The 25474-nt window shown below is 47.7% G+C and overlaps 1 protein-coding gene across 2 annotated transcripts in view; it reads right to left on the bottom strand.

The window, feature by feature from the left end:
- Positions 1 to 2684: 2684 nt before the first annotated feature.
- Positions 2685 to 25474, bottom strand: part of LOC138638943 (oocyte zinc finger protein XlCOF22-like) — a 129352-nt gene continuing 106562 nt past the window's right edge. For both annotated transcript variants that reach the window (XM_069728700.1, XM_069728701.1), the window contains 2 exons: positions 18404 to 18563; positions 2685 to 3887 (listed from right to left, as the gene is read on the bottom strand). In XM_069728700.1, the coding sequence (XP_069584801.1) occupies positions 2845 to 3887; positions 18404 to 18563 (1203 nt within the window). In that variant the 3' untranslated portion in view covers positions 2685 to 2844. The remainder of the gene's footprint in view (positions 3888 to 18403; positions 18564 to 25474) is intronic.

The raw sequence follows: 25474 nt of genomic DNA on the forward strand, positions 1-25474 counted from the left end.
GGAATATAAGCCATACAGGGGGGAATATAAGCCATACAGGGAGGAATATAAGCCATACAGGGGGGAATATAAGCCATACAGGGAGGAATATAAGCCATACAGGGGGGAATATAAGCCATACAGGGAGGAATATAAGCCATACAGGGGGGAATATAAGCCATACAGGGGGAATCTAAGCCATACAGGGGGGAATATAAGCCATACAGGGAGGAATATAAGCCATACAGGGGGAATATAAGCCATACAGGGAGGAATATAAGCCATACAGGGGGGAATATAAGCCATACAGGGGGGAATATAAGCCATACAGGGGGGAATATAAGCCATACAGGGGGAATATAAGCCATACAGGGAGGAATATAAGCCATACAGGGGGGAATATAAGCCATACAGGGAGGAATATAAGCCATACAGGGGGAATATAAGCCATACAGGGGGAATCTAAGCCATACAGGGAGGAATATAAGCCATACAGGGGGGAATATAAGCCATACAGGGGGGAATCTAAGCCATACAGGGGGGAATATAAGCCATACAGGGGGGAATCTAAGCCATACAGGGAGGAATATAAGCCATACAGGGGGGAATCTAAGCCATACAGGGAGGAATCTAAGCCATACAGGGGGGAATATACAGTATGGAGCATCATGTGTGGCCGTTATACAGTATGGAGCATCATTTGTCGCCATTATACAGTACTGAGCATTATGTGGGATCATTATACAGTATGGAGCACTGTCTGGCCATTATACAGTATGGAGCAATGTGTGGCCATTATACAGTATGGAGCATCATTTGTCGCCATTATACAGTATTGAGCATTATGTGGGATCATTATACAGTATGGAGCACTGTCTGCCCATTATACAGTATGGAGCAATGTGTGGCCATTATACACTCTGGAGCATCATGTGTGGCCATTATACAGTATGAAGAACTGTTGTGGCCATTATACAGTATTGAGCATCATGTGTGGCCATTATACAGTATGGAGCATCATGTGTGGCCATTATACAGTATGGAGCATCATGTGTGGTGGCCGTTATACAGTATTGAGCATCATGTGTGGCCATTATACAGTATGCAGCATCATGTGTGGCCATTATACAGTATGGAGCATCATGTGTGGTGGCCGTTATACAGTATTGAGCATCATGTGCGGCCATTATACAGTATGCAGCATCATGTGTGGCCATTATACAGTATGGAGCATCATGTGTGGTGGCCGTTATACAGTATTGAGCATCATGTGTGGCCATTATACAGTATGGAGCATCATGTGTGGCCATTATACAGTATGGAGCACTGTGTGGCCATATTTTTGTTTGCTTATAATTATTGTATATAAAACAGTGTGATCAGCAGTGCTAAATGGCTGCGGTTGGGACTTGGATATGGGTGTGACTAGTTGTGAAATGGGTCTGGTCAGAGGCGTGGCCTAAAATTTGCCACGGCGCACTACGCGCGCCGCAAACTTTATGCCTCCTTCCCTTCTTCAAAAGTTGGGAGGTATGGTACCGCATTTGCCAGATCACGGCAAGTGCCGCAAATCCCATAGGGAATGAATGAGGCATAATGCAATGTTGCCGTAACTGATCCGTTACGCGGCAGATGCAGAAAATCTGCCCGATCTGCTGCAAAAGGCGACTTTCACAACAGCGATTCTTGCCAAAGTCACTGCCGATAGTGTCATACTCACCAAAAGGGGAGGCAGCGCTAAAAGTGCCTAGTGCAGCAGAAACTCTAAATACGGCCCTGGGGGGCTACATTATATTCTGTGGGGGGACTGCATTATACTTAAGGTACTACATTATATTATGGGGGGCTACATCATACTATATGAGGGGTTACAGTATACTCTATGGGGGGCTGCATTATTCTCTCAGGGGACTACATAATGTTATGGGGGCTACATCATACTATATGAGGGGGCTACAGTATACTCTATGGGGGGGCTGCATTATATTCTGTGGTGGAACTGCATTCTCTCGTGACTACATTATATTCTGTGGTGGGTGGCATTATACTATATGGGGGGGGGGCTGCATTATACCCTATGGGGTGCTACATTATATTCTATGGTGGGGACTGCGTCATACCTGAGAGGGTTGCATTATATTTTGTGGGGTGCTGCATTATATTCTATGAGAGGGGACTGCATTATATTTTATGAGGGGGCTACATTATATTCTGTGAGGGGGCTACCCCAACCCTTGCTACATTATTAAGACGTGAACTACCTTATATTATACCCTGATATTAGCGCTTTTTACCGCACAGTTGGTGGTCTTGTATCTATTTCTATGTAGCTACATAGTGGGCCCCAAGAATGATTTTCTCTGGTGGGCCCAAGGTGCTCCAGTCCGACGCTGAAAATGACCATGAAGAATTGATGAAGGCAAAGGGCATTCACACCAAATATTGATGGGATTAAGATTTCTCCTTTGTTCATTCACTTTGCATTTTTGTTTATTTTCAATTGCCAATTCACACTCCTATTTTTGAAAGCTTCTTACTCCGTAGCATTTCTACCAAACCTGCCTAAAACCTTTTGCTAGCTACTTAATGTCCCTATGCTATCCATAAAAAACAGATTCTCTCCTGTGTGACTTCGCTCATATCTAACAAGATGAGATTTCCCTGTAAAGAATTATCTGAGAAAAAGATGAGGAATCCAGCTCAACGAGGTAGTGAAAAAAAAACTTTTATTCACTTCAAATCATGTTCAGTGGAGGATAAAACATCAGCAGCAACAAAGAATAAAATGCGAATTTTCCACATTCTTAGCATGAATATGGCTTCTCCCCTACAAGAGCTCTTTGTTGTTTAAAAAAAAAGTGGATTTCATGCTAAAATATTTTCCTCATTCTGGTCATTAAAATACATTATCTGCTGTGAGCGCTCTTGTGCGTGAGTTCTCACGTGTGTAACAAGACTTGATTTCACAGTAAAACATTTCCCACATTCTGAACATGAGTACGGCTTCTCTCCTGTGTGACTTTTCTGATGTCTAACAAGACTTGATTTCACAGTGAAACGTTTCCCACATTCAGAACAGGAATAAGACTTTTCACCTGTGTGACTTCTCTGATGTGCAACAAGATTTGATTTCAAACTAAAACACTTCCCACATTCGGAGCATGAAAATGGCTTTGCCCCTGTGTGAAGCTTTTGATGTCTGATAAGACTTGATTTGATAGTAAACCATTTCCAACATTCTGAACATGAATACAACTGCTCTCCTGTGTGAATTTTCTCATGTGCAACAAGACTTGCTTTCAGACTAAAGGATTTCTCACATTCTGAACATGAATACAACTTCTCTCCGGTGTGAATTCTCTCATGTGTTAAAAGATTTGATTCCAGTGTAAAACATTTCCCACATTCTAAACATGAATACGGCTTCTCTCCTGTGTGAATTCTCTCATGTATAACAAGATTTGGTTTCAGAGTAAAACATTTCCCACATTCTGAACATGAATACGGCTTCTCTGCTCTGTGAATCCTCTCATGTGCAACAAGATTTGATTTCAGAGTGAACGTTTCTGAACATTCCGAACACGAATAAAACTTCTCTCCGGTGTGGCTTATTTGATGTACAAGAAGAGTTGTTTTTAGGGTAAAACATTCACCACAATCTGAACAGGAATATGGCTTCTGCCCTGTGTGGGCTCCTCTTATGTGAGTTTTATTTTCCATAGGAGATTGTAATGAATCAGAAGATAGGACTTCATTACAAAGATCAGATGCCAAATCGGTGCTGTGAATGGCTTCAGGGAAATCCGGGAGAATGACATGCTCTTCATTTGCATCTTGAGTGAATCCACTATTACCTGCTTTAAAATCTGAAGACATCGCATGTTCCTCTGAACTCCTGGTCCAATCATCTGCCAAGAATAGAACATTATTTTAATAAAACTTTAATAATTATATAGATATTTTAATCATTATATTTAACGTAACAAAAGTTCAGAAAAATTACAAGTCAGGTAGAAAAGTGCAATTATTGACAAAGTAAGATACGGTAAACGGTTGCAAAACACATCACAATCTAATAATCGACTCCAGACCAAGGGGACTGATGTTAGGTCACTAGACTCTTGTGGTTTTTGGCTGCCAGCATCGTGATAGAGTGGTGATAAGACTTCTGAAAATCTATTATAGTGAAATGTTCTTAGAAAAATTAAAGGAATTGATAAAAAAAATTACTCATGTGATGTCTTTCTTCTGACATTCCCACCATCATCATTGGTGATTTCAACATCCCCATTAAACAATCAATCTGCAGCCTCCAAACTTTTGTCACTTACTTCATCACTTGGTCTTGTGCAATGACAATGGTCCTCTACAGCCACCCACACAGACATATACTAAACCTAGTCTTCAGCCTCTGTTCCTGGTTTAACCTTAGAACCTCACCTCTCCCCATATCTCATCACCTTCTAAGCACATTTTAATTCCTGTTCTCTTCACCTGCACCACCCCTCCCCCCAAGTCAAACAGCTTGCACTTCCCTGCAGAAACATCTCACATTTTGACAATCTGGGACTCACTGCTATCACAGTCCTCCATTATCTTCATTCCATGACACAGACAGCACCACCATTTTCTATAATGCCACAGTGACATCAGCTGTTGAGTCAGTTGCTCCTCTCAAAACACAACAGAAGGCTACAGATCAATAGGCAAACCTTGCACAGCAACCTAACAAAAAAGCTTTGCCAAGTGTCCAAGGTTGCAGAGCTGTGCTGGAAGAAAACGCACTCACAGGAGGACAGGACCGTATTCATACAAGCAATACTCACATTCAAGTTGGCCCTTAGCTCTGCTAAACAGGAATACTGAACAACCCTCAGATTTTCTTTATCCCACAACCCAAAACAGTAACTCAACACTTTTACCTTCCTCCTCTGTCCACCATTGTCCCCTGCAACTTTCTCTTCATATCATGCATCACCACTTGTGCACATTATTATTATTATTATTATTATTTATTGTTATATTATTTATTTATTGTGCACATGATCTCCATCCCATCTCCTAGTCAACCTCACCACCGTGCTTATCCCGGCCCTAGCTCATCACTTCAACCTTAACTTTTGGTAACTTCCCTTTTACTTTCAAAACTTGTAACAATCATACATATCCTGAAGAAAACCCCTTGACCTGACCTCTACGTCCAGATATCATGCCATATTGCTGCTTTCGTTCAGCTCCAAACCCATCGAACATAACGTCCACATTGAACTTTCCTCCCACCTCTCATCTAACCTACTCTAAGACAACCTACAATCCAGCTTCCATCACCAATACTCCACTGAAACCACTTTAACTAAAGTTATATGCGACTTACGGTCAAGGTGAACAGACCATTCTCTATACTTCTAGACTTGTCCTCTGCCTTTGACACACTCGACCACTGGCTTCTACTACAGATCCACGGTTCCCTTGGTATCACAGACTTTGTCCTCTCCTGGATCTCCTCATACCTGACTAAATCCATATTTAGGGTCTCCCATTCCCATATTGCCTCCTCATCCTTCCCTCGCTTTTGGTGGCCCTAAGGCTCTGCCCCTTTTTCTTTACCCCACACCTGATCTCAACCCAATTGAGCAGCATTTCACTTGTTAAAGACTAAACTTCAGACAGAAAGGCCACAAACAAACAACAACTGAAAACCACCGCAGTGAAGGCCGAGCATCAAAAAGGAGGAAATATGGGGTAAAGTTATGGGATCCAAAATTAGAAAAGGATATTTGGAAGTTAAAGTCAATTCAAACGCGGAACACATTTATTATGCAGGATGGATGGCCGCTCGGCTATTACACGGGATGGAGGGCCGCTCGGCTATTACACGGGATGGAGGGCCGCTCTGCTATTACACGGGATGGAGGGCCGCTCGGCTATTACACGGGATGGAGGGCCGCTCTGCTATTACACGGGATGGAGGGCCGCTCGGCTATTACACGGGATGGAGGGCCGCTTTGCTATTACACGGGATGGAGGGCCGCTCGGCTATTACACGGGATGGAGGGCCGCTCGGCTATTACACGGGATGGAGGGCCGCTCGGCTATTACACGGGATGGAGGGCCGCTCTGCTATTACACGGGATGGAGGGCCGCTCTGCTATTACACGGGATGGAGGGCCGCTCGGCTATTACGCGGGATGGAGGGCCGCTCGGCTATTACACGGGATGGAGGGCCGCTCTGCTATTACACGGGATGGAGGGCCACTCTGCTATTACGCGGGATGGAGGGCCACTCGGCTATTACACAGGATGGAGGGCCGCTCTGCTATTACACAGGATGGAGGGCCGCTCTGCTATTACACGGGATGGAGGGCCGCTCGGCTATTACACGGGATGGAGGGCCGCTCGGCTATTCCGCGGGATGGAGGGCCGCTCGGCTATTAGACAGGATAGAGGGCCGCTCGGCTATTATGTGGGATGGAGGGCCGCTCTGCTATTACACGGGATGGAGGGCCGCTCTGCTATTACACGGGATGGAGGGCCGCTCGGCTATTAGACAGGATGGAGGGCCACTCTGCTATTATGTGGGATGGAGGGCCGCTCTGCTATTACACGGGATGGAGGGCCGCTCTGCTATTACACGGGATGGAGGGCCGCTCTGCTATTACACGGGATGGAGGGCCGCTCTGCTATTACACAGGATGGAGGGCCACTCTGCTATTACACAGGATGGAGGGCCACTCTGCTATTATGTAGGATGGAGGGCCGCTCGGCTATTACACGGGATGGAGGGCCGCTCGGCTATTCCGCGGGATGGAGGGCCGCTCGGCTATTACACAGGATGGAGGGCCGCTCGGCTATTACACAGGATGGAGGGCCACTCTGCTATTACACGGGATGGAGGGCCACTCAGCTATTACACGGGATGGAGGGCCACTCAGCTATTACACGGGATGGAGGGCCACTCAGCTATTACATGGAATGGAGGGCCGCTCGGCTATTACGTGGGATGGAGGGCCACTCAGCTATTACATGGAATGGAGGGCCGCTCTGCTATTACACAGGATGGAGGGCCGCTCGGCTATTACACAGGATGTAGAGCCGCTCTGCTATTACACAGGATGGAGGGCCGCTCTGCTATTATGTGGGATGGAGGGCCGCTCGGCTATTACACGGGATGGAGGGCCACTCGGCTATTAGACAGGATGTAGGGCCGTGTTGTGAATTCTGTGGCTGAATTCACTCCTGTGGTCACAAGTGGTACTGCAGCTTCTGAGCTTCCTCCCTTGGGTGTTCTGGTGAGCTCGTTAACTGCTTCATTACTTAACTCCGCCTGATGCTGCTATCCTTGCTCCTTGTCAATGTTTCAGTGTTGGATCTGAGCTTCTCCTGATTGTTCCTGTGACCTGCTGCTCTGTATAGCTAAGTGCTTTTTGCTTTTTTGTTGCTTTTTTTCTGTCCAGCTTGTCTTTTGTTTTGCTGGAAGCTCTGAGACGCAAAGGGTGTACCGCCGTGCCGTTAGTTCGGCACGGTGGGTTTTTTTTTGCCCCCTTTGCGTGGTTTTGCTTTAGGGTTTTTTGTAGACTGCAAAGTTCGCTGTACTGTCCTCGCACTGTCCTAGAATATCGGGCCCCACTTTGCTGAATCTATTTCATCCCTACGTTTTGTCTTTTCATCTTACTCACAGTCATTATATGTGGGGGGCTGCCTTTTCCTTTGGGGAATTTCTCTGGGGCAAGTCAGGCCTATTTTTCTATCTTCAGGCTAGCTAGTTTCTTAGGCTGTGCCGAGTTGCCTAGGTAGTTGTTAGGCGCAATCCACAGCCGCTTTTAGTTGTGTTTAGGATAGGATCAGGTGTGCAGTCTACAGAGTTTCCACGTCTCAGAGCTCGTTCTTGTATTTTTGGGTATTTGTCAGATCACTGTGTGCGCTCTGATCGCTAAGCACACTGTGTTTCTGGATTGCCTTCATAACACCTGTCATTAGCAAACATAACAGTACAAGGAGCCAAACTAATGATTCTCAATAGAGGGAAAGAAAAAGTTCTGACATCATTTTTTTTTTTTTTTTCCTGCTCTGTGTTCACTTTTTTTTTTTCCCCTAGACATTTGGGTGATTCTGGACACAGGTGTGGACATGGATATTCAGGGTCTGTGCTCTTCAATGGATAATCTCGTTATAAATGTACAAAAAATTCAAGATACTATTGATCAGAAATCTATGTTAGAACCAAGAATTCCTATTCCTGATTTGTTTTTTGGAGATAGAACTAAGTTTCTAAGTTTCAAAAATAATTGTAAGCTATTTCTGGCCTTGAAACCTCATTCTTCTGGTAATCCTATTCAACAGGTTTTGATTATTATTTCTTTTTTGCGCGGCGACCCTCAAGACTGGGCATTTTCTCTTGCGCCAGGAGACCCTGCATTGAGTAGTGTCGATGCGTTTTTCCTGGCGCTCGGATTGCTGTACGATGAGCCTAATTCAGTGGATCAGGCTGAGAAAAATTTGCTGGCTTTGTGCCAGGGTCAGGATGATATAGAAGTATATTGTCAGAAATTTAGGAAATGGTCAGTACTCACTCAGTGGAATGAATCTGCGCTGGCAGCTTTGTTCAGAAAGGGTCTCTCTGAGGCTCTTAAGGATGTCATGGTGGGATTTCCTATGCCTGCTGGTTTGAATGAGTCTTTGTCTTTGGCCATTCAGATCGGTCGACGCTTGCGCGAGCGTAAATCTGTGCACCATTTGGCGGTACTGCCTGAGGTTAAACCTGAGCCTATGCAGTGCGATAGGACTATGACTAGAGTTGAACGGCAGGAATACAGACGTCTGAATGGTCTGTGTTTCTACTGTGGTGATTCCACTCATGCTATTTCTGATTGTCCTAAGCGCACTAAGCGGTCCGCTAGGTCTGCCGTCATTGGTACTGTACAGTCCAAATTCCTTCTGTCCATTACCTTGATATGCTCTTTGTCGTCGTTTTCTGTCATGGCGTTTGTGGATTCGGGCGCTGCCCTGAATCTGATGGATTTGGATTATGCTAAACATTGTGGGTTTTTCTTGGAGCCTTTGCGGTGTCCTATTCCATTGAGAGGAATTGATGCTACACCTTTGGCCAAGAATAAACCTCAATACTGGGCCCAGCTGACCATGTGCATGGCTCCTGCACATCAGGAAGTTATTCGCTTTCTGGTGTTGCATAATCTGCATGATGTGGTCGTGTTGGGGTTGCCATGGCTACAAACCCATAATCCAGTATTGGATTGGAATTCCATGTCGGTATCCAGCTGGGGTTGTCAGGGGGTACATGGTGATGTTCCATTTTTGTCGATTTCGTCATCCACCCCTTCTGAGGTCCCAGAGTTCTTGTCTGATTATCAGGATGTATTTGAAGAGCCCAAGTCCGATGCCCTACCTCCGCATAGGGATTGTGATTGTGCTATCAATTTGATTCCTGGTAGTAAATTCCCTAAAGGTCGATTATTTAATTTATCCGTGCCCGAACACGCCGCTATGCGCAGTTATGTGAAGGAATCCCTGGAGAAGGGACATATTCGCCCATCGTCATCACCACTGGGAGCAGGGTTCTTCTTTGTAGCCAAGAAGGATGGTTCGCTGAGACCGTGTATTGATTACCGCCTTCTTAATAAAATCACTGTTAAATTTCAGTATCCCTTGCCATTGTTATCTGACTTGTTTGCTCGGATTAAGGGGGCTAGTTGGTTCACTAAGATAGATCTTCGTGGTGCGTATAATCTGGTGAGAATCAGGCAAGGAGATGAATGGAAAACTGCATTCAATACGCCCGAGGGTCATTTTGAGTATCTAGTGATGCCGTTCGGACTTGCCAATGCTCCATCTGTGTTTCAGTCTTTTATGCATGACATCTTCCGTGAGTATCTGGATCAATTCCTGATTGTTTACTTGGATGACATTTTGATCTTCTCAGATGATTGGGAGTCTCATGTGAAGCAGGTCAGAATGGTTTTCCAGGTACTGCGTGCTAACTCTTTGTTTGTGAAGGGATCAAAGTGTCTCTTCGGTGTGCAGAAAGTTTCATTTTTGGGGTTCATCTTTACCCCTTCTACTATCGAGATGGATCCAGTTAAGGTCCAAGCCATCCAGGATTGGATTCAGCCGACATCTCTGAAAAGTCTGCAAAAGTTCCTGGGCTTTGCTAATTTTTATCGTCGCTTCATCTGTAATTTTTCTAGCATTGCCAAACCATTGACCGATTTGACCAAGAAGGGTGCTGATTTGGTTAATTGGTCTTCTGCTGCTGTGGAAGCTTTTCAGGAGTTGAAGCGTCGTTTTTGTTCTGCCCCTGTGTTGTGTCAGCCAGATGTTTCTCTTCCGTTCCAGGTCGAGGTTGATGCTTCTGAGATTGGAGCAGGGGCGGTTTTGTCACAGAGAGGTTCTGATTGCTCAGTAATGAAACCATGTGCTTTCTTTTCCAGGAAGTTTTCGCCCGCTGAGCGTAATTATGATGTGGGCAATCGAGAGTTGCTGGCCATGAAGTGGGCATTCGAGGAGTGGCGTCATTGGCTTGAAGGAGCTAAGCATCGCGTGGTGGTATTGACTGATCATAAGAACTTGACTTATCTCGAGTCTGCCAAGCGCTTGAATCCTAGACAGGCCCGTTGGTCGTTATTTTTTGCCCGCTTCGACTTTGTGATTTCGTACCTTCCGGGCTCTAAAAATGTGAAGGCGGATGCTCTGTCTAGGAGTTTTGTGCCCGACTCTCCGGGTTTATCTGAGCCAGCGGGTGTCCTCAAGGAAGGAGTCATTGTGTCTGCCATCTCCCCTGATTTGCGGCGGGTGCTGCAAAAATTTCAGGCGAATAAACCTGATCGTTGTCCAGCAGAGAAACTGTTCGTCCATGATAGGTGGACTAATAAACTTATCTCTGAACTTCATTGTTTGGTGTTGGCTGGTCATCCTGGAATCTTTGGTACCAGAGAGTTAGTGGCTAGATCCTTCTGGTGGCCATCTCTGTCACGGGATGTACGTACTTTTGTGCAGTCCTGTGGGATTTGTGCTAGGGCTAAGCCCTGCTGTTCTCGTGCCAGTGGGTTGCTTTTGCCCTTGCCGGTCCCAAAGAGGCCTTGGACACATATTTCGATGGATTTCATTTCTGACCTTCCCGTTTCTCAAAAGATGTCAGTCATTTTGGTGGTCTGTGATCGCTTTTCTAAAATGGTCCATCTGGTGCCCTTGGCTAAATTGCCTTCCTCCTCTGATTTGGTACCTTTGTTCTTTCAGCATGTGGTTCGGTTGCATGGCATTCCTGAGAATATTGTTTCTGACAGAGGTTCCCAGTTTGTTTCAAGGTTTTGGCGAGCCTTTTGTGGTAGGATGGGCATTGACCTATCCTTTTCCTCGGCTTTCCATCCTCAGACTAATGGCCAGACCGAACGAACCAATCAGACCTTGGAAACATATCTGAGGTGTTTTGTTTCTGCAGACCAGGATGATTGGGTGTCCTTTTTGCCGTTGGCTGAGTTCGCCTTTAATAATCGGGCCAGCTCGGCTACCTTGGTTTCTCCATTTTTTTGCAATTCTGGGTTCCATCCTCGTTTCTCTTCAGGACAGGTTGAGTCTTCGGACTGTCCTGGTGTGGATTCTGTGGTGGATAGGTTGCAGCAGATCTGGACTCAAGTAGTGGACAATTTGATCTTGTCCCAGGAGAAAGCTCAACTTTTCGCTAATCGCAGACGCCGTGTGGGTCCCCGACTTCGTGTTGGGGATCTGGTTTGGTTATCTTCTCGTCATATTCCTATGAAGGTTTCCTCTCCTAAATTTAAACCTCGTTTTATTGGTCCGTATAGGATTTCTGAGGTTCTCAATCCTGTGTCTTTTCGTTTGACCCTCCCAGACTCCTTTTCCATACATAATGTATTCCATAGGTCGTTGTTGCGGAGATACGTGGCACCTATGGTTCCATCTGTTGAGCCTCCTGCCCCTGTTTTGGTGGAGGGGGAATTGGAGTATATTGTGGAGAAGATTTTGGATTCTCGTGTTTCTAGACGGAAACTCCAGTATCTGGTTAAATGGAAGGGTTATGCTCAGGAAGATAATTCCTGGGTTTTTGCCTCTGATGTTCATGCTTCCGATCTTGTTCGTGCCTTTCATGCGGCTCATCCTGGTCGGCCTGGGGGCTCTGGTGAGGGTTCGGTGACCCCTCCTCAAGGGGGGGGTACTGTTGTGAATTCTGTGGCTGAATTCACTCCTGTGGTCACAAGTGGTACTGCAGCCTCTGAGCTTCCTCCCTCAGGTGTTCTGGTGAGCTCGTTAACTGCTTCATTACTTAACTCCGCCTGATGCTGCTATCCTTGCTCCTTGTCAATGTTTCAGTGTTGGATCTGAGCTTCTCCTGATTGTTCCTGTGACCTGCTGCTCTGTATAGCTAAGTGCTTTTTGCTTTTTTGTTGCTTTTTTTCTGTCCAGCTTGTCTTTTGTTTTGCTGGAAGCTCTGAGACGCAAAGGGTGTACCGCCGTGCCGTTAGTTCGGCACGGTGGGTTTTTTTTTGCCCCCTTTGCGTGGTTTTGCTTTAGGGTTTTTTGTAGACTGCAAAGTTCGCTGTACTGTCCTCACTCTGTCCTAGAATATCGGGCCCCACTTTGCTGAATCTATTTCATCCCTACGTTTTGTCTTTTCATCTTACTCACAGTCATTATATGTGGGGGGCTGCCTTTTCCTTTGGGGAATTTCTCTGGGGCAAGTCAGGCCTATTTTTCTATCTTCAGGCTAGCTAGTTTCTTAGGCTGTGCCGAGTTGCCTAGGTAGTTGTTAGGCGCAATCCACAGCCGCTTTTAGTTGTGTTTAGGATAGGATCAGGTGTGCAGTCTACAGAGTTTCCACGTCTCAGAGCTCGTTCTTGTATTTTTGGGTATTTGTCAGATCACTGTGTGCGCTCTGATCGCTAAGCACACTGTGTTTCTGGATTGCCTTCATAACACCTGTCATTAGCAAACATAACAGGGCCGCTCTGCTATTACACATGATGGAGGGCCGCTCGGCTATTACACAGGATGGAGGGCCGCTCTGCTATTACACATGATGGAGGGCCGCTCGGCTATTACACAGGATGGAGGGCCGCTCTGCTATTACACAGGATGGAGGGCCGCTCTGCTATTACACAGGATGGAGGGCCACTCTGCTATTACGCGGGATGGAGGGCCGCTCTGTTATTACACGGGATGGAGGGCCGCTCGGCTATTACGTGGGATGGAGGGCCGCTCTGCTATTACACAGGATGGAGGGCCACTCTGCTATTACACAGGATGGAGGGCCACTCTGCTATTACGCGGGATGGAGGGCCGCTCTGTTATTACACGGGATGGAGGGCCGCTCGGCTATTACGTGGGATGGAGGGCCACTCTGCTATTACGCGGTGTCACGATATGGCATGAAATATCATATAAGTAGTTTCTCTTGCTAGCAGGCTGTGGGCTAAAAAGCCCCCTTCCCTTTCACTCAGCAAAGAGCTTCCTTTCCAAGGGATGGGGGGAGAAGAGTTTATTACCTCTAGCTCAGAGAGCAAAGGTATTTACGACATCCCTGCAGTGGAAAGTGACCAGCAAGAACTGGATTCTAAGTAGAACACATGGAAGTTCTTTGTTCTGTTTTTGTAAGATATTATGCAAACCGTTTACGTTAAGAACACGAAAATATATATTCTTACTCTCCCTCGGTGGATCTGCCCATCCCTCTAAACACGAGCTTCTAACTCCATCTGGTAAAGAAGTAGGGATTTCTCTGTTAATATGTATCCCAGATAGGACATATTTGATCTCATTAGAATGCTCACGTTAATCCGAGATGAATGATGGGTTTGTTATGACTATGACATGTTTTGTAGCGAAGTTATAGAAAGTAGATAAATTTAAGATTGAAGTACTCAGAATGTAGGGAGAGGAGGGTCTGGATAAGCCAGCCTTTCTGTGATGTCACTAGCTGCAGGTTTTAAGTTTGTGGCAGGCTCTCAGCAGGAGTTCTTCTTGATTTCTTGTCTTCTCCTGGAAGAGCCCTGAGCACGTCCAATGAACTGGGACGTATGGTTGCCTGCAATGCAATGAACTGAGAACATGTGAGTGTTATCTTTTCTCCTTTAATCCCCTTTATGTTATGATTACCTTGTACATATTTGCAATTGTCTCATTTGTAACATCTTTGTAACATATTTTGATAAAGCACTGCCTAAATTTGTGGGGTATATTATTTCATGCCAGTTCTTTCTCCATGCTCTAAAAACGTACCCTAAGTCTCCTTAAGAGAAATACGCTACTGTGTTGGGTTAGCTTCGGACCCGTTTAATCGAAGCTGGTGGCAGCGATACCGTGTGCAGACTTTTGGGTGATGCTGTAGCGACTGCGGCGTTGATAATTATTGTTCCTGCCTGAGTGGGAGTAGTTTATCGCGTCGCTGCAGCGTGCCCAATAGCCGTACATAGCAGGCAGCCTGTCTGGTGACTAATTACCCAGGGTGCAGTACCTAATCTGACCTGAGAGTAAGGGGGGGCGCCAGATAGCTGCAAGTGTTAAGTGGAACTGTAAGCGGGATATACATAAATCCCTACAGTTCGTGGTATATTGAAAAGCAGTGGGATACCTAAAATAAGCCCCTGCTGTAAACTAAGAGGTCAATAGCCTTGTGTGTGTTGTTTCATCACATTGTGGAGTGGAGGGATAACTAAGATAAGCCCCCCTGCACATGTGATAGCCGTCTGTTGGCCTAAAGTCACCCCAACCCGTGACGTAGGGGTGACGGTCACGGTGTGAATCGTGACAAATTGGTGGGAGCGGTCAGGGATTCCTGACACGCGGAATGGAGGGCCACTCTGCTATTACGCGAGATGGAGGGCCGCTCGGCTATTACGCGGGATGGAGGGCTGCTCTGCTATTGCAGCGCCCCAGAGACCTGGTTGTTGCAGTATGATGCTCTGCCGCTAAGGGGGGTGATGGTACGTCTGATGGCACTAAAGGAGTTCATCTGACCAGGTATCACCAGCACACAGTACACTTCACACTCCGGCCACTAGGGGGAGCAAAGGCTTTATTTATTGGGCCACTCCTCACACTGGTAAAACTAGGGGTTGGATAGGAAGTTAGTCAGAAGCTGGTTGGATTCAGGCAACATCCCGTGGCAGGGGGTGTTGCAGGGAGAAGATTCAGGGGGTCCCTGTCAGGCGTGGGAACCTGGCAGGCACCTAGCGACCAGAATAGAACGTTACGGAACCGCACCTGCACACCCCGCGGCGGTATCTTAGGAAAGAGACACGAAGCGAAGGATATTGTGGAACAGTGAGAAACGAGATCAAGCACAAAGGAGAGCCAGTAGGAGTCGTGCCCGGAGAACGGCAACATCCTACTGAGGCGCGTAGCCGGTGGCCGGAACACCGAGGAAGTAACTGACTCTATGCCTTACTTCAAACTCCGCAGGACAGTTAATTATAGGTTGGCTGTCTACCTTACATCACCTACGCAGACATAGGGGGCAACGCGTGGAGAGCTCCGAGCCTTCCCGTCAAACGGGTGCGTCCTAGCCATAACATACCTGGGGGACGTAGAACTAGAAAGATCTGGAACGAATTAGAAAGAACGAACGGACGAGAACAGCAGTTGTGAGGACTATTCCGAATGCTCAGCAGGGTAGCACTACAACACACAGGCGCTAGTGGTAGGCAACGATTTCCACCTGCAAAGGGAACTCTGGATGTGCCCATCGGACCGGCCGGTCTCAGACAGCCCTGTTAACCATGCTCTGGGTTGAGGATCCTGAAGTCTTCAGTAAAAAGGTAAAGAGACTGCAACCTTGTGTCCTCGTTATTGACTGCACCTCACACCATCACCATCCACCTTACTGGGAAGCCCTGGGGACATACTTCACCTGTGGGAAGGTATACCATCTGGCTGCTATTCCATCACCCCAGCGGACCCCACAGCAGCGTCGGTCACCCTGACCGAACACCACAGGTGGCGTCACGAATCCCTGACAAACTGTACCACCTTCATTGGTCGCCCCTTAGCAGGGTCGCGGACCGGGTCTAGCCACCGTGACAACCTCAGAACTGAACCAGAGAGGCCCGGTACCGAGAACTCGTGGCCCTGTGTCTGGGGGCGCTCCACTATTACGCGGGATGGAGGGCCGCTCGGCTATTACACAGGATGGAGGGCCACTCTGCTATTATGTGGGATGGAGGGCCGCTCGGCTATTACGTGGGATGGAGGGCCGCTCGGCTATTACGCGGGATGGAGGGCCGCTCTGCTATTACGCGGGATGGAGGGCCGCTCTGCTATTACACAGGATGGAGGGCCGCTCGGCTATTACGCGGGATGGAGGGCCCCTCGGCTATTACACGGGATGGAGGGCCGCTCGGCTATTACGCGGGATGAGGGCCACTCCTCTATTACACAGGAATAGAACGAAGCAACAGCACGTGTGAAAAAGACTTGTGTATAGTAATAGATCACAGACTACTTGTCATGGGTGGGCCGGTTCTGGCTCTGTCCTGGTCAGGTCTGGGTTAAATTCGTCCGCCTCTCTTTGGTTCTGGGGCAGCTATTTAATGCTGGTAGTTCCGGAGTTCTGAGTCGGTTAGACTTCCGTCTACTTGGCTTGAGGTAGCTGACCCAGGTTATTCGTCTGTAATCGTTGTGCCTCTGTGCGTGTGTGTCTTGCTGTGTATGACCCGATTTGTCCCTTTACTATTGCCCCTGTTTTCTGCTTGGCACTTCTCTGTCTGTCTTGGCTTTCTGACCCCTTGGCTTGTCTCTGACTAATCTGCTGTTTTTCCCCTTGGTACCTCGCTCCTGTCTGGCTCCCGACCCTCGGCTTGTCCTTTGACCGCGTCTCTGTCTTTGTACTCTGTGTCCTGCGTTTCTTGCAGACCCTGCATTCCTGCATGGTAGTTCTGCCCCCATCGTCCCTGCAGTGATCACGTGACCAGCCTAGTTCAGGTCCTGTGTGCACTGCGTGCCTCATTCCTCGCTCTCCCGCTAGCGCCCCCTATGCTGCCTCTCTATGACACCTGGCAGCGTCATTACACTACTCATGAGTCAACAGTGTGATGCAGCAGCAAAAAAGGCGAATGCAATTCTGGGATGTATTAACAGAAGCACAGAGTCCAGATCACGTGAAGTCATTATTGCCCTCTATTCCTCTTTGGTCAGACCTCATCTGGAATACTGTGTCCAGTTTTGGGCTCCACATTTTAGAAAAGACATCACCAAACTGGAGCAAATTCAGAGAAGAGCGACCAGAATGGTGAGTGGACTGCTAAGGGGGCCATTGCCCTATCACACAGGATGGGGGCCTCACCCCTATCATACGTGGTTGAGGACTTCACCTATATTACAAGGGATTGAGGCCTCTCCTATTACCTGGACACAGCCTGAGGACACAATGGCTGGCTCAGAATATGGCACTTCCCTCTTGCCAAGAGGTTTATCATGGGAGACTAAGGATCTAGCACCTTGGTGTTCTCCACCTGGTCCCCAGGGACACTTATCACTTAAGGCCCCTTCACATTAAGCGACGCTGCAGCGATACCGACAACGATCCGGATCGCTGCAGCGTCGCTGTTTGGTCGCTGGAGAGCTGTCACACAGACCGCTCTCCAGCGACCAACGATGCCGGTAACCAGGGTAAACATCGGGTAACTAAGCGCACGGCCGCGCTTAGTAACCCGATGTTTACCCTAGTTACCATGCTAAAAGTAAAAAAAAACAAACACTACATACTTACCTACCGCTGTCTGTCCTCCAGCGTTGTGCTCTGCTTCTCTGCTCTCCTCCTGTACTGGCTGTGAGCCGGAAAGCAGAGCGGTGACGTCACAGCCAGTACAGGAGGAGAGCAGAGCACAGCGCCGAGGACAGACAGCGGTAGGTAAGTATGTAGTGTTTGTTTTTTTTTACTTTTAGCATGGTAACCAGGGTAAACATCGGGTTACTAAGCGCGGCCCTGCGCTTAGTTACCCGATGTTTACCCTGGTTACCAGTGAAGACATCGCTGGATCGGTGTCACACACGCCGATCCAGCGATGTCAGCAGGAGTCCAGCGACGAAATAAAGTTCTGGACTTTATTCAGCGACCAACAATCTCCCAGCAGGGGCCTGATCGTTGGTCGCTGTCACACATAACGATTTCATTAACGATATCGTTGCTACGTCACAAATAGCAACGATATCGTTAACAATATCGTTATGTGTGAAGGTACCTTTACCTTCCATGCTTCAAGGACTGCTGTATTTATGTCTCCATGTTCTGTTCAGTAACTGGATATATCACAAACTCACAGTTCTTTAGTCCCAAAACTGGATAAATACCTTTCTGTCATTCACAGATTGATCTCATCTTGTGTTGTCACCCATTACAGAAGTTTCAGCAATATGTATTTGTATTTTAGCTGAACCAGTGAATTAACAACTATAATACCTGACAGAACCCGAAACGCCCCAACTGCTGAATAAGAGTGATCGGCTTGTGTTCTTAGTGACAGTTCGTATGTAGAAATCTCCTCCTTACACGGATGGTCACCACTCTCATGGGTCTCCAGAGTGTCAATGTTGGGTAGAGATTTACCTTGGTCCAAGAGCTGTGAAGAAATAATGAAAAAGTCAGAGTCGGAGAAGTCAATGAAATGACCAGAAAAGGTGAATAATCACCAAAACTGGCAGGTGAGGTTCACACTGTACGCTTCTCACGGGATATCAGAAGATCAGGATTCCCACTGACTTACAAAAAATATTCTTGCTGAAAGGAGAATTGTTTTATAGCGCTCTGCACACACAGACAAGGCCCTCCGAATATAAAAGGGCCTCCCCAACATAAACGGGCCAGCCTGCCTTGAGTCAGAAATTATGGAAAGCAATTAATTGGGGCCTAAGACCGATGTTTCGCCTGCTCGATTTCATCAAGGTGAGTGCATCTTAATGGATTGGCTAGATCTGCGCCACTGATAAACCTGCGCCGCCGATAAACCTGCGCTGCCAATAAACCTGCGCCGCTAATAAACCTGCGCTGCCGATAAACCTGTGCTGCCAATAAACCTGCACTGCCAATAAACCTGTGCCGCCGATAAACCTGCGCCGCCGATAAACCTGTGCCGCCGATAAACCTGCATCGCCGATAAACCTGCACTGCCAATAAACCTGCGCCGCCGATAAACCTGCAACGCCAATAAACCTGCGCCGCCGATAAACCTGGGCCGCCGATAAACCTGCATCGCCGATAAACCTGCGCTGCCGATAAACCTGCGCCGCTGATAAACCTGCCACGCCGATAAACCTGCGCCGCCGATAAACCTGGGCCGATAAACCTGGGCCGATAAACCTGTGCCGCCGATAAACCTGTGCCGCCGATAAACCTGCGCCGCCGATAAACCTGCAGCGCCGATAAACCTGCGCCGCCAATAAACCTGTGCTGCCGATAAACCTGCGCTGCTGATTATTATTATTTATTGTTATAGCGCCATTTATTCCATGGCGCTTTACATGTGAGGAGGGGTATACATAATAAAAACAAGTACAATAATCTTAAACAATACAATTCATAACTGGTACAGGAGGAATGAGGACCCTGCCCGCGAAGGCTCACAATCTACAAGGGATGGGTGAGAATATAGTAGGTGAGGGTAGAGATGGTCATGCAGCGGTTTGGTCGATCGGTGGTTACTGCAGGTTGTAGGCTTGTCTGAAGAGGTGGGTCTTCAGGTTCTTTTTGAAGGTTTCGATGGTAGGCGAGAGTCTGATGTGTTGTGGTAGAGGGTTTCAGAGTAGGGGTGATACGCGAGAGAAATCTTGTATGCGATTGTGGGAAGAGGAGATAAGAGGGGAGTAGAGTAGGAGATCTTGTGAGGATCGGAGGTTGCGGGTAGGTAAGTACCGGGAGACAAGGTCACAGATGTAAACCTGCGCCGCCGATAAATCTGCGCTCTCAACAATAAACTACATTCAGGTTTTTTGTTTACGATTTTCCAATTGACAGCGCAGATTTAACTCCTTCATTTCCTCAAAATAATCATTTTCTGCCCTGGGGGTCTGCAGTAGTCGGAAAGGTCAGAGAGGCTCGGCGCCTGCGCACTGCAGTACTTTGTTCTGCCCTCAACAGGGCAGACAAAGTACGCCTGCGCCGGAGTCGTGGCGTGAAGACCAGAAGAGGACGTCATGGAATGAAGATAGGAGGCGCCGGAGCGGACCTGAGACGCCCATCGGACCGGACCTGAGACGCCCATCGGACCGGATGGCAGCGGGACCGCCCCTGGGTGCGTATAATCTAACCTCTTTTTCTCCTCTTTCAGGTAACATCGGGGGCTTATCTACAGCATTACAGAATGCATTACAGAATGCTGTAGATATGCCCCTGATGACGGTGGGCTTACCTCATCATCGATTTTGGGGGTGACAGGTTCCCTTTAATGCATGTGCACAAGTTCTCCATTTATTGGTGCCGCATTTAGGAAATCCTCTAACCTCTAGCCAAGTTTTTTCTCTTGTTTTGGAATGGAAAACACTAGGGAAAACTATTTCCAATTGTCTGTGCTCCTCTTGCTACCACATTAACGCCATCGCTTAGATGCCAATACCTCATCTTCCTATAAAATAGGGAGGAATTGACTGATTATGCTTTGAATTTGGCTAAACTGGGGGCTCTGTTGTAAGCACAGATCTCCTTCTTGTGAGTGACTATTAGATTCTTCGGCATTGGTTTATTATTTGTGGTTATTAGGTCCTCGCGTGGTTTCTGGTCCACTATGTTTCGAGCACTTTTGATCATCCAGTTAGGGTAGCTGCAGTTTTTAAATGTTGTTGCTAGATCAAATTCGGATTTCATACTTTCGTTGTTACTACAATTTATTTTGTGCCTCGTAAACTCTCCCACTGGAATAGCTTCAATGATGTGTGGCTGTTTGCATGTGGAATGGTGTTACCACTGCATGATGTGTGATGCGTGTCAGGCCTAATTACCACCTCATTCTCCCCTTTTAAATCCAGATCCAAAAATGACATTGCACTAGAACCTGACGTTATATTCATTGGAATTCATTGGCAGCATTTCTGGCAACTTATCACTAGTGTTGAGCCACCTCCCTAGTGTTCGACGAATGTTCGTCGAACACCGTCGAACCCCATTGAAACCGATGGCAGGCAAACACAAACACATACAAACACATCGAAAACACAAAGAACACACCTTAAAAGGTGTCCAAAAGCTGACAAAGTGCTCAGAAGACACAACAAACACATGGAAGAGTCACAACTACATATAGTCATGTGAGTAAAAGGAGGAGGAGACACAGATATAGGCATGTCATGCCCTTCTAAAATCAAGAAAGGCTGGAGTAAAAATCTAAAATCACCCTACCAACACCCAGACATCGTGACAAAAAAAAATTAAAAAAGAAATATCTTTAGGTAGAATGGCAGCGGGTCCATTCAGAACACTTTCCTTAGAAGACGTAGTGGTACCCCTGTTGGGAGTTGTGCCAAAAAAGGAACCCAATACATTCAGACTAATCCACCATTTTTCATATCCAAGGGGCAGGTTAGCACTAGAAGTCCCAGAGAGGGGTCATTTAACATTTCTACCTTTGAAACCTTTGGAGCTCGAAATTTTTGGGACTTCCAGTGTTAGTAAATGACAACACCGACGCAGAACCAAGTACAGTAATATATACTGTACCTCCTTTGACGAGGCAATCAGGTGGGTCAAGAAGTTGGTAATGGGCACCCTAATGGCCAAAGCAGACATTGAGGGGGCGTTCCGGTTACGACCTTTGCTTCCGAATAGTGTCCTCCCATTGGGCTTCTTCTGTGAAGGAGCATACTACATAGATCGCTGTTTGCCCATGGGGTGCTCCATATCCTGCTCACTATTTGAGGCGTTTAGTTGCTTCCTCGAATGTGTCATCATGGACGTTTGTACATATTATCCATTACCTCGACGACTTCTTAAGCCTGGGCCCAAAAGATTCGCCACAGTGTGAAAACACGCGATAGTCCACTTGTGAGAAGGAGAGAGCTGGAGGGAGAGTGGACACCCCAGAGCCGAGGGGTTAGATTTAGAAAGGAAGAAGGCGGTGTAGCTTGCTTCATGGGTGGGGTACTCTGCTGAGTAGCAGAAATTGTTACTAGGCCCAAAAGGATTTCCTGGGCCAGAAAAATAGTACTTAGGTAAACAGGTGGTGGGTGGCTGGGCTACTCTGCTGACTAGCAGACACTGAAGCTTTGGAGCAGACCTCTGAATCCCAGGCCATAGTATGAGGAAACAACTCTGCAGACGACCCCACTCACCTGGAATTGACAATGGCAACGTCATGTAAAGCACAGCAGGGGGACTCAATAAAGAGTCTCCATTTTTTCAAAAAATTGGGCCACAGACACCACTTAAGTGGCATCAATTTCGCCAGAGTTTTTTTAAAACGGTTGGTGAGGTGATTTTCAAAAATCATCAAGCTTTTAGTCTCCCCAGGATGACACAGGGGTAGAAAAGTCCTTGCGGATCCAGGATTTGTTCATCTTGATGAACGTTAGTCTGTCTACATTGTCACTGGACAGCCGCGTGCGCTTATCTGTCAGCACACCACCAGCAGCGCTGAACACACGTTCAGAGAGAACGCTGGCTGCGGGGCACGACAAGATCTCCAAGGCGTGAGTGGCAAGCTCAGGCCATTTTTCAAGATTGGAAGCCCAAAATGAGCAAGGGTCCAGTTCCACAGTCATGGCATCGATGTTAACTTGGAGATACTCTTGTACCATCCTCTGTAGGCGTTGGCTGTGCGTCAGACTTCTTGTCTCCTGTGGCCTTGCAAAGGATGGTCTAAAAAAATCTTGAAACGATTGGAAAAAATTGCTGTTACCACCAGATACGATGTTACTGTTACGGTTTGAGTGATGACTCGATAGTCCCACGGTTGGCAAGTTAGAACTCAGAGATTCACTTCGTGCACCACTGGTGTTTTGTGGAAAAGCAGATGTTAGACTATGTAACAGTCTCTGCTGATACTCCTGCATGCGTGAATCCCTTTCTATGGCAGGAATTATTTTGCCAAATTTACTTTTGTACCGGGGATCTAAGAGTGTGGCAAACCAGTAGTCCACATTACTTCGGATTCTGACAATCCGAGGGTCATGTTACAGGTAGTGCAGCAAGAAGGCACTCATGTGTCTTGCGCATCCAGGAGGACCAAGTCCTTGTTGTCTTGGTGGTGGTGGCGAGGTTAGAATCATGCTTCCTTCCTCTGCCCTCTCCCCCCAACCTCGCACAACAGAAATTTGATCAAGGTCTCCCTCATCTGATGAGTCTTCCATCCCCAGCGCCAGTTCGTCCTCCACTTCTTCCTCGCCTCCTGCACCTTCCTCAACAGTTTGGCTGCTACCATGCGCCCTCGGTAATCCCTCTCCCCCAGCCTCCAATGCCAGCCGCCTTGGTGCTGCCAACCGTCTGGACCTTGGAGATATTATCCCTTCCACATATGACTCCTGTTCCTCCTCCTCCTCCTCTTGTCCCACCACCTGACTCCGAATACTGTTTAAAGGGAACCTGTCATCTGAATTTGGCGGGACTGGTTTTGGGTCATATGGGCGGAGTTTACGGGTGTTTGATTCACCCTTTCCTTACCTGCTGGCTGCATGCTGGCTGCAATATTGGATTGAAGTTCATTCTCTGTCCTCCATAGTACACACCTGCACAAGGCAAGATTGCTTTGCGCAGGCGTGTACTATGGAGGACAGAGAATGAACTTCAATCCAATATTGCAGCCAGCATGCAGCCAGCGGGTAAGGAAAGGGTGAATCAAACACCCAAAACCTCCGCCCATATGACCCAAAACCAGTCCCGCCAAATTCAGGTGACAGAGTCCCTTTAAGGTGTGCTCCACCATGTAAATTACCGGAATGGTCATGCTGATAATGGTATCGTCAGCACTAAACATCTTCGTTGCTATTTCAAAACTGTGCAGAAGGGTGCATAGGTCCCTGATCTGAGACCACTCCTGCAGCGTGATTTTGCCCACCTCTGGATCTCGTTGGCCTAGGCTATACGTCATAACGTATTGCACCAGGGCTCGTCGGTGCTGCCACAGTCCCTGCAACATGTGCAGAGTTAAATTCCACCGTGTGGGCACATGGCATTTCAGCCGGTGAACTGGCAGGCCCAACGACTTCTGTAGAGATGTAAGTCGTTAAGCTGAGGGATGCGAACGGCGGAAGTGAGCACACAGCGACCGTGCCCTCTGCAGAAGCCCATCTAGTCTAGGATAGTGGGATAAAAATTGCTGGACAACCAGGTTCAAAACGTGAGCCATACAAGGCATGTGTGTGACATTGCCCCGGCGAAGGGCCGCACCCAGGTTTGCAGCATTGTCGCACACGGCCTTCCCTGGCTGCAGGTTGAGTGGAGACAACCATTGATGGAACTCGGTCTCCAGAGCTGACCACAACTCCTCAGCTGTGTGACTCACATTTCCCAGACATTTCAATGTAAACTCCGCCTGATGCCGTTGAGCCCTGGTGACAGCATAGTAAGAAGGTGTGCAGGATTCCTTCTGCGCAGTTGGAACACGGGTGGCATTACCAGACAGGCTTTGGGTGCAGGTGGAGGACCAAGAGGAGGTTGAGGAGGCAGAAGCAGTGGAGGAACTTCTAGATACAAAGGATCCACGAGCAACTCGTGGGGACGGCAAGACTTGGACAGCAGCCCCTTCTCCTGATGTCGCCATAGTTACCCAGTGCCCAGTCACCGACATGTAACGCCCCTGCCCATGTCTAGTTGGAGCGCCCCCAGATGCAGGGCCGCGGGTTACTCGGAACCGGTCCTCTCTGTCTCAGTTCTTGGGTTGTCACGGTGGCTGGACCCAGTCCGTGACCCTGCTAAGGGGCGTCCAATAAAAGGGGTGATGAAAGTCGGCTAAGGTTTCGTGACGCCACCTGTGGTATTCGGTCAGGTCGACCGACGCTGCTTGGGGTCCACTGGGGTGATGTGATGGCAGCTAGATGGTATACCTTCCCACAGGTGAAGTATATCCCCAGGGCTTCCCAGTAATGTAGGTGGCGATGGTGTGAGGTGCAGTCAATAACGAGGACACAGGGTTGCAGTCTCTATCTTTTACTGAAGACTTCGGGATCCGCAATCCAGAGCACTGTCAACAGGGCTGTCTGAGACCGGCCGGTCCGAAGGCACATCCAGAGTTCCCTTTGCAGGTGGAAATCAGTGCCTACCACTAGCGCCTGTGTGTTGCAGTCCTTCTCTGCTGAGCATTCGGGATAGTCATCACAACTTCTGTTCTCGTTCTCTCTCTCTCTCTCCGTCCCCCAAGTTTATCTGAATAGGACGCACCCGTTTGACGGGAAGGCTCGGAGCTATTCTGGGACCCTAGAGACGCCCCTCTCCACGCTTGCCCCCTATGTCTGCTTAGGTGATGTATGGTAGACAGCCAACCTATAATTAACTGTCCTGCGGTATTTGAAGTAAGGCATAGAGTCAGTTACTTCCTCGGTGTTCCGGTCA

Source organism: Ranitomeya imitator, chromosome 5 (assembly GCF_032444005.1).
Source record: "Ranitomeya imitator isolate aRanImi1 chromosome 5, aRanImi1.pri, whole genome shotgun sequence".
NCBI lineage: Eukaryota > Metazoa > Chordata > Amphibia > Anura > Dendrobatidae > Ranitomeya > Ranitomeya imitator.